The 13,689-nt window shown below is 38.3% G+C and overlaps 1 protein-coding gene and 1 long non-coding RNA gene across 4 annotated transcripts; one reads left to right on the forward strand and one right to left on the reverse strand.

Annotated features, from left to right (window-relative positions):
- Positions 1-784: 784 nt before the first annotated feature.
- LOC117598065 (CD276 antigen homolog) lies at positions 785-10,775 on the reverse strand. Its single transcript, XM_034307470.2, has 6 exons — positions 10,646-10,775; positions 7,291-7,398; positions 3,568-3,655; positions 3,110-3,460; positions 2,312-2,347; positions 785-1,847 (listed from the first exon to the last, which is right to left on the reverse strand). Exons 3-6 carry the CDS (start codon positions 3,614-3,616, stop codon positions 1,762-1,764), a joined length of 522 nt encoding a protein of 173 aa, XP_034163361.2. The 5' UTR covers positions 3,617-3,655; positions 7,291-7,398; positions 10,646-10,775; the 3' UTR covers positions 785-1,761.
- LOC128318815 (uncharacterized) lies at positions 7,405-12,900 on the forward strand. 3 transcript variants are annotated; one of them, XR_008302259.1, is made up of 3 exons: positions 7,405-7,617; positions 10,614-10,795; positions 12,764-12,900. It is a non-coding gene; the product is annotated as an uncharacterized LOC128318815 (long non-coding RNA). The 3 variants fall into 3 exon arrangements; XR_008302260.1 differs by having other exon boundaries at positions 10,614-10,808; positions 12,764-12,887; XR_008302261.1 differs by lacking the exon at positions 12,764-12,900 and adding an exon at positions 11,144-11,737.
- The last annotated feature ends 789 nt before the right edge of the window (positions 12,901-13,689 follow it).

The following is a 13,689-nucleotide window of genomic DNA, read 5'->3' on the forward strand; positions in this document are numbered from 1 at the left end:
TCTGTGTTTTAAATGAACCAAATATTGACTCTTTTGAGTTTATTACTAGTTGATTTTTTATTTTTAAAAGCAGTTTAATATTTCTATACAGTATCTATACAGCACTGTCAGAGACCACCATTTTGTTTTCAATCAAATCGCCAATATCACTTGGTACTTATTTATGCAGGACAATAATAAAGTAATAATAAAATATATATGTATATAATAACTTTACAAATAAAATTTTTACAGATTTCATATTTCTTCTGTTGAAGACCTTTGTGTGATTTATGAACAATAAGAATAATGAACAGCAATCAGGGGAAAATGCATTTAACAGAAAATCACACAGGTCTTCAACAGTAAAAACAGTGCATTTCCACAGAGTTCCCTGAAAACATGCAGGTGTGTGGACTGGCTACTCTAAACTGCCCCTTGGTGTGAATGAGGATGTGAATGTGCTTCTATGAGGCCTTGTGAGGGACTGACATTCAGTTTAGGGTGTTTTCCTGCCTTGTGCTCAGTTTTCCTGGGAAAGACTCTGGATCCACTGCGACCCTGACCAGGAAAAAATGTTCACTGAAGATGATGATGAATTTAAAAGAGTCTAACAGTGATATTAGTGATGTAATTTAAGTTATGTACTTTAAGTGATGTACTTGATTCATGGAAATATAAAGTCAGTATACATTCTCTTTTGAAGTAAGAATATAAAAGGAGGAGTGTAAAGCTGGTGTGAGTAACATCCCTGTTGATATTTTAAAAATATGGTCACATGTTGATTGAGCTCGCACATTATTCCTTATAAATTGTTCAGCAAAGTGCCTTTATTAGCAAAAGTGATTATATACAGCATCAGTAACAATAACACTTACAGTCATGGATATCACTTACAGTCATTGCAGTTTAACAGCAAACCCTGAGAATAATACTTCAACTGTGATGTAGGAAAACTTCTAACAGGTTAGCTTGTGTAATGAAGCTAATGAAATTAAGCGTCTATGTAGCTGTCGGACAGCACTGCCAAAAGCAATATCATCAAACCATCTGCAACAAAAATGTAACTTGTGTCACTACACCTTATTAAGCAGTACAGAAGATAGATTCAATATACATTCTTATATCTTCCAGTTATGTTTAAAACTGGTCTAAATATATTTGTGTTTGTGTACAACTCATTGTTGTGCAGCTATGTAAAGAGTAGGAAGCTATTTGGGATTTGGCCTTAGCTATGTACACTTTTTCCATGTCTGAAATGGCATCCTACTGTTCCCACAGGTCACAATAAACAAGTCACATTAGAGCTGTGCATCACGACTGGGCTCCAGTGGCATCCAGCAAAAAACTCACAAGCATCAAATGTTTTTACATCTGCTGTAACTTCTTAATATTTATGGAAGGAATCTCCAGTCAGAGTTGTAAGTCAGACGTAAAACTAATGCCACATAATGGCTCCACATCAGCATTTCAGGATGAGAGCGACTGGGTTATGTGGGGGGCCCAGTAACCAGACGCTTGCCTGTGGCCTGGCTCCAGGGCTGGGTTCCTGTAACCCTAAAGTGGACAGGGTACATTTCTTTTCTCTCTTTCCTGTACCCTTTATGGGGGTCATTAGGATTGATCTTTGTCTGACCCTCCCTATATGCTTTGGCTCTGACCTTCTGAAAGGTAACACACAGAGTGACAGGCGCAACAACGCAACCCAAAAACATAACACTTCCACCACGTGGTGCTGGAGGCATAAAGACAGTCCTGTGCACCACTAATTCACACTCAGGTTTACGCAAAGAAGAACTGGAGGAGTAAACATGATATGAGGGACAAGACCATGATCGGTGGGTGAGGACACTTCATTCCTGCATCATCTGGAGAAAAACAGAAATTAATTATTTTATCTAGTTTAGCTAGAACATTTTCCACATAAAGTCTAAGCAGTGAGGTTTACAACCAAAATCAAACAATATACATGTATATATACAGAGGCGGGTGACAAATTAAAGGAAAAACTGGTAACTCTGGTGTTATTATTTTGCTGGTATGGTTTGTGTCCACTCGCCCTTCACAGAGAAACATCACTGCAACTCAATACTAATTTAAAGTCAGAATCACATGTGGCTGTGATGGTCAGGTGTCCACATACGTTTGGCCACGTAGTGTATAATTAACTAAGGTCAAAAATTTCATGGGCAATTAAAAACAAAAAACACAAAAAAATGAAGTAGACAGAAAAAAGCCCAGTGCACTTAACATCCTGAAATAAATGGAGTTATTGGTTGTATAAGAAATTAAATCTGCTTTGCAGGTAATGAAACACACAAGTGTATCTCACCTGTGGGAATTTCAGTTCTCTTTTCAGGAGGTTTTTCTGTAATGGAAAAAAAACATTATTCTATCATCTTGGTACATTCATAGCTCTTTTGTGTGTACTCTCCTCAATGATGCTAAAGTGATTTACTCTGTAACTGTAGATCAGGAACACGTGTAGGTCAGGCTCACTGCTAACGTAGCTCAGTGTTTACATTCACAATCTTTGACTCCAGTACTGTTTTAACACACGTTTATTAAATCACCCTCTCCACTAAAATGAACAAGACTGTCTTATCTCTGCAATGTTTCACATTATTAATACTATAGCTAATATGTGATTACTGTATAAAGTTATAATATTTTGGAGTATCACTGACAACCAATGAATAGCACTGAAATAGTATTTCAAAGGGAACACACTGTACAAATAACCAAGAAAATAATTTCAGCTACACAGTTCCTGCTATCTGGGGTAAAGACATTCTGATTTAAAACTCTAGAGCACACTCGTGTAATGAAAATTATTTAGATTTAAAGTTGTGAGAGAACGTCTACAAGTGTGTGATGAAACAGAAATTCACAGATGGTCAGGTGTTCTCTGTTCTCCTCTCTCAGTCTAACACACACATGAAGAGCTTTGTAATTAGCTGTTCAGTGCGGAAGTTCTCAACTAGGACTGAAAACACTGACATTATCTTTAAATATGAACTCTTTTGTTATACAGTAAGCTTAGTGCCTTTCCAATCATTCAGTATGTCCAGCTTTGTTTTCTGATGTGTGTAACGGTCAGTGTGTGTTCTACTGACACTAACTCACTTACCATAGACTGAGAGATTAACACGGCTAATCTCTTCTGTTTTTGGAATGGCAGATCTCTCGGTGTGTCTCACTATCTGGTAGCTCGTGTAGACACCTGCATCAGTAAGTGACAGATTGCGCAACACTAAGGAACAGTTCCCCTTACGCAGCTCTTCTTCAGGGACGTCCACACGGTCCTCATATCCCTCACCCTGATCGCTCTCCTCACCCGATCGCTCAAACACAATCTCAGATTCGATGCGCCACCTAATATACGGTGTTTCAGTGCCTACACGCTGCAGTTCACACGGCAGGACAGCTGTAGACCCCACTTGGCCAGATACAGTGATCTCAGATTCTGCAGAGAGGAGGCCTGAGATGGGAAAATTAAAATCTAGATTACTTTCAGCACCTTTTAGCCAGTGATCTTATGTTAATAGCCTTAATGTTTCATCTGTTTTATAACAAAAAGTTACTTACACACACACATGGAGCCCAATACGATGCAAATGGAAAAAACGGAGGTCATGATGCCCTGATACTGTCTGGAGGAGTGTGTGGAAATTTCCTAAAACAAGGAAAATTATATGAACATCAACAGGTAATAGAGTGCTTCTTGGTATTTATCAATAATTTCTTATTAATTTTTTTATTTATACTATATAATATAATATGTAATTTCAGACTCCAATAATAAAGCTAAAGTCATATGATTGTAAATCACCACCATTTCCACTGCGGCTAATACATCAATATACTTATAAAAATATTATTGGAAGAAAAAAATCTACATTGGCGTGACAGCTGCAGCATGCTAATCAGTATCATCATCTCCAACGAGTCTTTCCTATAGCAATCACATATCAAATATCCTTGACCATCAAACACAGATAAAATTTAATTGAAGGAAATGTATAAGGGCTCTATATGTACACCCCTGTACCTGCATGCTATAAAACCTGTTTGAGGTTCTAATTAGGTTCAACATTTACAGCTAATTTATTTAATCTTATAGTCTGAATAATGAAATACAGTTAATAGTAATAATAAGTGCATTTATTTTCTCTACAGCATACAACTGTTTTAAGGTAAAACATAGCAATAATGATATAATAAAAATGAAAATAAACAGAAAAATATCTCTCCTACTTAATACTGTAGGCCTGTAGGATACATCACGCCCCAAAACAACAAGCTAGCGCTGTGATGGCGTACTGTATATGATGATAAATAATGATAATAAATAAAGTCTGTGTTGTTCACGTTTCTCTACAACTGTTTAAACCACAGCTCCATCATGCTGGCTCATAACACCTTCCAAACATTTTCACTTTTACTCTCAAACTGTATATACTCTAAAAATACAGTTTGAGAAACTGCTGCAAATTTTCCAGAGAAATGTCATTTAACTTGCTTCCTCTTTCTCTTTTTTTCCCTTTATGAACTCCAGAATTATTGGCACCCTTCTGCAGATTAGAAGAAATACTGTATAAAATAAACAGCACACAGCTATTTAAGTTTTCTGTTCACAGTTCTTGTTGACTTTTGCTGAATTTATGTAGAAATACAGTTCACTGGATGTATATTGGCAATGATTGGTACAGTGCATATATTTTAAATTTACAAATTAAAATATGCTCTAGATACATATGAACTACTCCACCTGTTTAAAATGAGCGTTTCTAATTTGAAAATTGCCATCTTTAGGAATATTCTGTAGAATATGCATACAGTAAAAACAGCAGGTGCCGAGACACACGTTTTCCCCCAGTGTAAGAAATAAAAAAAAAAAAAAGAGGTCATGATGCCCATTGTGCCCTCAGTGTGTGCACATTTTCTACAACAAACAAATATTATCTAATTATATAGTATAATATTATATTTTAACAAACATATTAAACCCAAAGGTTTGAATTCAAGGCAAGATGGCCGAAGTCATGTCACTGTAAATCACCACCAGTTTCAGCAGCATCAAATACGTCAGAATATCCAGCCCTGAGGAGAACCGTTTAATAGTGTTCAAAACGTTTTGAGTGAAGACCAGGAGACTTGGGTTCTCTTCAGCAGGATTCTTTACTGAGAACACGCTGGTCGGTCGCTGCAGTCATCAAGTCTGACTAAGGCAGTGATACACTGTAGATTATATACATTTAGGGGCAGTGCCTAGAGATGAAGGCAAAGCACTAGGGTGGCGATCCTAAGCATGCAAATGAAGTAGACAGTTCTGGGCACCCGCCCCGTTTCACTGGTCTTAATTCAATCAACATAACTATCCTACTCAGACAGTTCATTATCATAGAAACAAAGAAAAATCCACACCTGTGGGGGTACATTCAGGTATTGAGGAACACAAACAATGGTACCCAGTTCAAAGGATATGAAAGGAGCAACAATTACAAAAAGGTGATAGTTACAGTATCTTGGTTCATTTGACTTATAAATAAAGGAACAAGAGTGGCAGAAACTATACATGTTGAGAAAGAATAGCTCTTTGTATTCCCACAATAGGAACACATTTAGCATCAACACATTATAGCAAAAGGATTTCTGGCAGAAAAATCTATAGCTCACTGTTACGCTCTCCGCCTGGACCACAACAAGAGGGAGGCAGCAGGTGGAGTTTGCTATTGCCAAAGACTACATTTAATACAGAACGCAAAACTATAGCATTAGACGGCTCATATCAGTAGTCAGTAATGTTGGGATGTTGTCTGGAGTGAAGATTGAGTGGTGTGTGTGTTGTGTGTCAAGCAATTTAAACAAATGAGAGGAAGCTATCTTTAAAGCAGAGACGCACTGCATGCTGGTGAATCCCATCTAACGGATTAGAACAAACCCCTTCTGGTGAACCTGTACACTTAAAAACACACAAAACAGGACCACAAGCACAGAAAAACAGACGGCTTCTGCATTGTCACACTCACGCTAACAACACCACAGCAGCTTGCTAATCAGTGTGAGTGTGCTATAGCCTGGCTATATGAGACTAGCTAACTCTTCTACTGCAATGACCCGTATATTCAAGCTATTATAGAATTAAATTCTGTCATGATCTGGAAATGGACCTTTTCTAATTTATCTTACTTACTTTATCTTACTGTTTACATATCATTAGCTTGCTAGTTTGCCTGCTAGCTGTTCAAATGTAAAATAAAGGCTAAAGACTTAAATCAAATGGTTCTTTAATCAAGACGGGCAGCATAAGACCAGGCTCTTTGTCCACTGGATATAAAATAACTGTCACTCACATGAAGTGGAACCACCAGTTAATGCATGAAGAGACTGTGTACAGTGATGAACAAAACCCAGCTCTTCTGCACACTGCCTAGGGCCGGTTCTAGACATTTGGAGGCCCTAGGCAAAATTTATATTGGAGGCCCCCTGGCCTCCTTCCCTCCACATTTCAGAATAAATAAAAAGCACTTGAAACAAATAAAATTTCTAACTTTTTTATTTATACAAAACCTGTTATCATTACTTGTATATATTTACTTAAATGTGCATATTAATTAAACTGTAACTAAGGTCAACACTAAAAAAAATATGAAAGGTCTTCTGGACCAGCTCTTCTTATTATTATTCCTCGGCCATGGCCACAGCCACCTACAGAGGCACTTTTCTGCTTTTTTTTAAGCAAAGTCATCAATAACTGCTTCATACGAAATCTGCTGGGCAAGCTCTCTGTTAATGCTGATTAAAGCAAGTCCACTAAGTCGTTCCTGATTCATTGTGGAACGCAGGTAATTCTTAACAATTGTATTTATTCAGTAAATACAACAGCACAATTTATTTGAAAACTAAAAGTATGAAGTAGGTTATTGTGATAATGTAAACATCACCGGAATTTAGACAGACAGTTGAGGTACCTTTTTGAAATAATAAACAATGGTCTAGCCTAGCTGCGATTGCTGTTTTTATTAAACTTTTACTGGTCTTGTTTGTTACTGGTCTTCCGCTTGTTTGTTACGGTTATGGAGGCCCTGCCCGAGGCCCTAGGCCAGTGGTTCCCAACCTTTTTCCTTGGAACCCTTGAACGTCAGCCTGGGAGAGATCTTAGCTTAGCTTCTCATCTCAGTTCAAACAAAATATGAAAAGGTTTGTTCGCTTCTAGTAAATGTAAACACAGGAATAGAACCACACAACAAACGACTTGGCCGAAAAGTCTTACACTTCCGTTAAAAAAGAAAACAAAACACGAATTACCTTTAGAACAGCAGGAAAGAAATCTGTAAACACCCTCTTACTCTCCGCTGGTCATTCTTGAACGATTCGTTCATCACGTAACAGCCCCATAAGCTTAACCAATGCAGCCTGAGCCGGAAAGAGAATTGATTAGTTCATCTCTCAAGTCTTTCGAGTCGTTCGTTCTTTTGTCACGTGAAATGACAGCATTGGATAGAGAAATCAGTTAATTTACAACCTTCCTTACAAATGCATAGTAATTATTATTATTATTATTATTACGTTATAGTATTAGATAGACTTGTCAGATAAGAGGTGAGGTGAGCTAATCGTAGACTAAAGATCCAGGTAAACAATGAATTAATGTTTTCTGTTTCTTATAGCATTATAGTTTTGTCTTGTTTGTAGTGTGATCAACGTTTGCGTAAGTAGTCGATGTGTTGGGGAAGTAACACGTAACATTTTAATTATATTTTGCTAAAATGAACGAAATGAACGAAATGACTCGAAAAAAGATTTGTTCATTTTGCTGAACGAGACTCAAAGGTCCGAGTCGGTAAAATGATCCGAACTTCCCAACACTAGTCTCCACCCTTTTCCTTCTGCTGGGTCTGTATCCGCCTCCGTTGCCGGATTGGTTGCCGGATTGATTGACGCTTTTTCCAGCCAAACTCCAGCGTAAAATCCCCCATTTCCACAAAAAGCAGCCCAAAACTCACACTGTTAGAGCTGATGCCTTATAATTTTACCGGAAACGGAACAAAAATATCGAACACATGACTATAATACACAATATGATTTTTGCTTTATGATATTTGGTGTGTGTGTGTGTGTGTGGTTTAAAATCAGAACTGAAGAGAACTTCAAAGAGAAAGTCTTTGAAGTTCATTGATTAAATTGATTAATTGGCACATTGATTAAATCTCTGCAGCAGCTACTGAGGCGGTTTGAAAGTTACAGATTTACAGCCAATCTGGCAACTGATGCACGCCGTCGAGGACATATTTTTATATACAGTCAGGTCCATAAATATTGGGACAGTGACACAGTTTTGGTAATTTTGCCTCTGTACACCACCACAGTGGATTTGAAATGAAGCAGTCAAGATGTGACTGAAGCGTAGACTTTCAGCTTTAATTCAAGGGGTTTAACAAAAATATTGCATTAACCATTTAGGAATTACAGCCATTTTTTACAGAGTTCCTCCATTTTCACAGGCTCAAAAGTAATGGGACAAACTAATATAATCATAAATATTAGGATTATTTTTATTACTTGGAGGTAAATCCTTTGCAGTCAATGACTACCTGAAGTCTGGACCCCATGGACATCACCAAATGCTGAGTTTCCTCCCTTGAGATGATTTGCCAGGTCTTTACTGCAGCCATCTTCAGTTGCTGCTTGTTTGTGGGTCTTTCTGCCTTCAGATTTGTCTTCAGTAAGTGAAAAGCAGCTCAGTTGGGTTGAGGTCAGGTGACTGACTCGGCCATTTAAGAACATTTAATTTCCAAGCTCTTGGGCTGTTTTCACAGTATGTTTTGGGTTGTTATCCATCTGTACTGTGAAGCGCTGTACTATCAGTTTTGCAGCATTTGACTGAATCTGAGCAGAAAGTACAGCTCTGTACACTTCAGAATTCATCCTGCTACTTCTATCAACAGTCACATTATCAATAAACCCCAGTGACCCAGTTCCATTGGCAGCCAAACATGCCCATGCCATAACACTGCCTCCACATGTTTGATGGATGATGTGGTATGCTTTGGATCATGAGCCCTTCCTTTCCTTCTCCATACTTTTCTCTTCCCATCATTCTGGTACAAGTTAATCTTGCATCAGAACTGGTCAGACTTTTTTTAGAGGTTTTTTAGCAAAGTCTAATCTGGCCTTTTTGTTCTTGAGTGTTATCAGCGGTTTGCATCTTGAGGTAAACCGTCTGTATTTACATTCATGAAGGTGGCTCTTGATTGTAGACTTTGACAATGATAGGCCTACCTCCTCCAGAGTGTTCCTGACTTGGCTAGATGTTGTGAAGGGGTTGTTCTTCAATAAGAAAATAATTCTGCAATCATCCACTTTAGTTGTTTTCTGTGGTCTCCCAGGCCTTTTGGTGTTGCTGAGCTCGCCAGTGCATTCCTTCTTTTTAAGAATGTACCAAATTGTTGATTTGGCCACTCCTAAAGTTTCTGTTATCTCTTTGATAGGTCTGTTTTGGTTTTTCAGCCTACTGATGGCCTCCTTCACTTGCATCAACACCTCTTTGAATGGCATATTGAGAGTTCCCATGAACAGCTACCAAATGCAAATTCAACACTTGGAATCAGCTCCAGACCTTTTATCTCCTTAATTTATCATGATATACGGAGGAAACAGGCCACAGCTGGCCATGAAACTGCTTATCAGTCAATTGTCCCATTACTTTTGAGCTTGTGAAAATGGAGGAACTCTGTAAAAAATGGCTGTAATTCCTAAACGGTTAATGCAATATTTTTGTTAAACCCCTTGAATTAAAGCTGAAAGTCTACGCTTCAGTCACATCTTGACTGCTTCATTTCAAATCCACTGTGGTGGTGTACAGAGGCAAAATTACCAAAACTGTGTCACTGTCCCAATATTTATGGACCTGACTGTACTTTTAACAATGGACACTGTCACAAAGCAGCTTTACAGAAATAAATACATTCAGGATATACATTTTAAATGTATTCTGGCTTCTTCAGAAAAACTTTCTTCTCTTAAGTCTCTTTTAAGATTATTGATAACTGTTACCCTGTAAATTATAAACTAGCAAAGTTTAATAACACTATTTCACCCAATTGTTCCTTTTGTCATCGCTTTCAAGAAACAGGTCACCACTTAGTTTGGAATTGTGTTTATTGCAAAGTGTTTTGGATTGACTTTTCAAATTTTGTAAAAAGGAATTTATCCCCAAACTTCTGTATTAGCTAGAATTTTTTTAGTGATTCCTTGAAATCAGACTCTTCCCATGTAAAGTGTATAATTATTTTGTTACTACTCCTTGCAAAGTTTTATATTCATAAGTGTACATCTTCAAAGAAAATACCTTCTTTTTTTATTTTCAAGAAAGATGTTGATCTGTATTTGAATTCTTTAAAGAACTCAAATAATCCAATTGCTTGTAAGACACTTTTATGGTGTACCACTTATAAGTTAATAGAATATGTTTTAATTCATTTCAGAATTTCATTTACTGTAACCCTCTTTATTCTTCTTGTTTATTATATTTATTACTACTGTTTCATTCAGGGTGAACAATGCTAAAGTGGGACACTTTTGAAAAATAGTACATTTTTTTCTGTCACTTTTTTTAACCATCGTCCCAGGATCATATAATCATATAAATCATATTGAGCACCTGTGGGGCATCCTCAAGAGGAAGGTGGAGAAGCGCCATGTGCCTAACATCCAGCAGCTCCGTGATGTCATTATGGAGGAGTGGAAGAGGATCCCAGCAACAATCTGTGCAGCTCTGGTGAATTCCATGCCTAGGAGGATTAAGGAAGTGGTAAACAACAATGGTGCTCACACAAAATATTTTTGACATGTTCACTTAGGGTGTACTCACTTTTGTTGCCACTTATTTAGACAATAATGGCTGTATGATGAGTTATTTTTAGAGGACAGTAAATCTATACTGCTATGCAAGCTGCACATTGACTACTCTAAAGTATATCCAATTTTCATTTCTATAGTTTTGTCCCTTGAGAACATATAATAAAATGGTTGCTGAAATGTGAGGGGTGTACTCACTTTTGTGAGATACTGTATGTTCATATGCATATACACTGATCAGCCATAACATTATGACCACCTGCCTAATATTGTGTTTGTCCCCCATTTGCTGCCAAAACAGCCCTGACCCGTCGAGGCATGGACTCCACTAGATCCCTGAAGGTGTGCTGTGGTATCTGGCACAAAGACGTTAACAGCAGATCCTTTAAGTCCTGTAAGTTGTGAGGTGGGGCCTCCATGGATCGGACTTGATGGCCAGCACACCCTACAGATGTTCGATTGGATTGAGATCTGGGGAATTTGGAGGCCAAGTCAACACCTTGAACTCTTTGTCATGTTCCTCGAACCATTCCTGAACAATTTTTACAGTGTGGCAGGGAGCATTATCCTGCTGAAAGAAGTCACTTCCATTAGGGAATACCGTTGCCATGAAGGGGTGTACTCAGTCTGCAACAATGTTTAGGTAGGTGGTACGTGTCAAAATAACATCCACATGAATACCAGGACGCAAAGTTTCCCAGCAGAACATTGCCCAGAGCATCACACTGCCTCCACCTTCTTCCATTGCTCCATCGTCCAGTTCTGATGCTCACCTGTCCATTGTAGGCACTTTTGGCAGTGGACAGGGTCAGCATGGGCTCTCTGACAGGTCTGTGGCTACACAGCCCCATACACAGCAAGCTGCACTGCACTGTGTGTTCTGACACCTTTCTATCATAGCCAGCTTTAACTTTTCAGCAATTTGTGCTACAGTAGCTCTTCTGTAGGATCAGACCAGATGGGCCTTCACTCCCCACGCGCATCAGTGAGCCTTGGGAGCCCATGACCCTGTCGCTAGTTCACCGGTTGTCCTTCCTTGGACCACTTTTTGTAGGTACTAACCAACACCCCACAAGACCTGCTGTTTTAAAGATACTTTGACCCAGTCGTCTAGCTATCACAATTTGGCCGTTGTCAAAGTCTCTCTAATTATTACGCTTGCCCATTTTTCCTGTTTCCAACACATCAACTTCGAGAACCGACTGGTCACTTGCTGCCTAATATATCTCAACCCTTGACAGGTGCTATTGTAACGAGATAATAAATATTATTCACTTCACCTGTCAGTGGTCATAATGTTATGGCTGATCGGTGTATAATGATATAATATTTAAGAATAATGTCAACTGAATATGTTGATTAATTAATACTTTTAAATACTATTTCAATGCTAAGTAAACTTTACAAATGACCCAGAAAATCATTTCAGCTGCAGTGTTCCTGCTTCCAGGGGTAAAAATCTTCTGAATTAAAATCTAGTGCACTTGTGTAATGCACATGCTTCCAATTTAAAGTTGTTAGATGGTGTTTACAAATGTGTGTAAAAAGAGAAGCACAAAAATGATCAGGTTTCTGTGTTTTTCTGGCTCCATCTAACACTCCCATGAAGAGCTTTGTAATCTGCTGTGTAGTGCAGAAATCCACTAGGATTGGAAAACTGGAATGTTGCCAATAAGATAGATAGATAGATAGATATACTTTATTGATCCCATGAGGGAAATTCTTGTGTTTTTCATTGTGTTAATGAAAATTGGTCCTTATTTTCATTATACAGTAAGATTTGCACTTTTCCAATCATTCCTTATTTCTAGGTTTGTTTTCTGATGTGTGTAACAGTTACTGCATGTTCTACTGACACTAACTCACTTACCCTGGACTGAGAGATTAACACGGCTGATCTCTTCTCTTTTTGTCTTGACAGAGGCAGATCTCTTGGAGCGTCTCACTGTCTGGTAGCTCGTGTAGACACCTGCATCAGTAAGTGTCAGATACAGTGATCTCAGCTTCTGCAGAGAGGAGGCCTGAGATGGGAAATTAAATTCTAGATTAATCTGGACAGTGCACTTATTTTAAGATGCTCTTTACAATCCAAGACTGCAGCCTGACCACATATCATTTTACTGTACACAATAAGAGACTGCATACAAAACATACAAATAATCACAACTCATTACTGTGTGAGTGAATGTGCATGTGAATGACACCATCCTAGTTTGTTTATCCACAGCATGTTTTTAAATATATAATCATATCATCATCATCATCATCATCATCACATCATGCATTCTCTGCGCATAGACACATCCAGTGATGTCATGCATCTATAACTACAGTGTATAACAGTTAAAGGTTTGGATTGTGATATGGAAAGCAGTCATGGGCTGCAGTTACAGACAGTGAAACTGCAGCAGCAATCAGACGCAACAGGCGCAAACTCTGTGTGCACGAGCGCAGAACATCACTGTAAGAAATGTGCTCTGCCCAGCTTCCACTCCAGAGTAGGTGAGAGAACAAAGCTCCTTCCCAAAACGGCTTAATTAACATAGAGACAGTGCATTTTGATATCAACAATGTGTGAATAGTGAATAGTCTCTTCGTGCGCTTCACAGACAGGAAGCTGTAGATGCTTTAACTGGAACCGTAACTGAACCCCTGCTTAAAATAATTAACTCCTCACTGAGCAATGGGTACGTTCCAAAATCACTTAAATTAGCTGTTATTAAACCACTAGTGAAGAAACCAGACCTTGACCCTAACAACTTAACTAACTATAGGCCGATTTCAAACCTTCCCTTTCTATCTAAAATACTAGAGAAGGTAGTAGCGCAGCAGCTAATTTCATATCTA

Source organism: Pangasianodon hypophthalmus, chromosome 9 (assembly GCF_027358585.1).
Source record: "Pangasianodon hypophthalmus isolate fPanHyp1 chromosome 9, fPanHyp1.pri, whole genome shotgun sequence".
NCBI lineage: Eukaryota > Metazoa > Chordata > Actinopteri > Siluriformes > Pangasiidae > Pangasianodon > Pangasianodon hypophthalmus.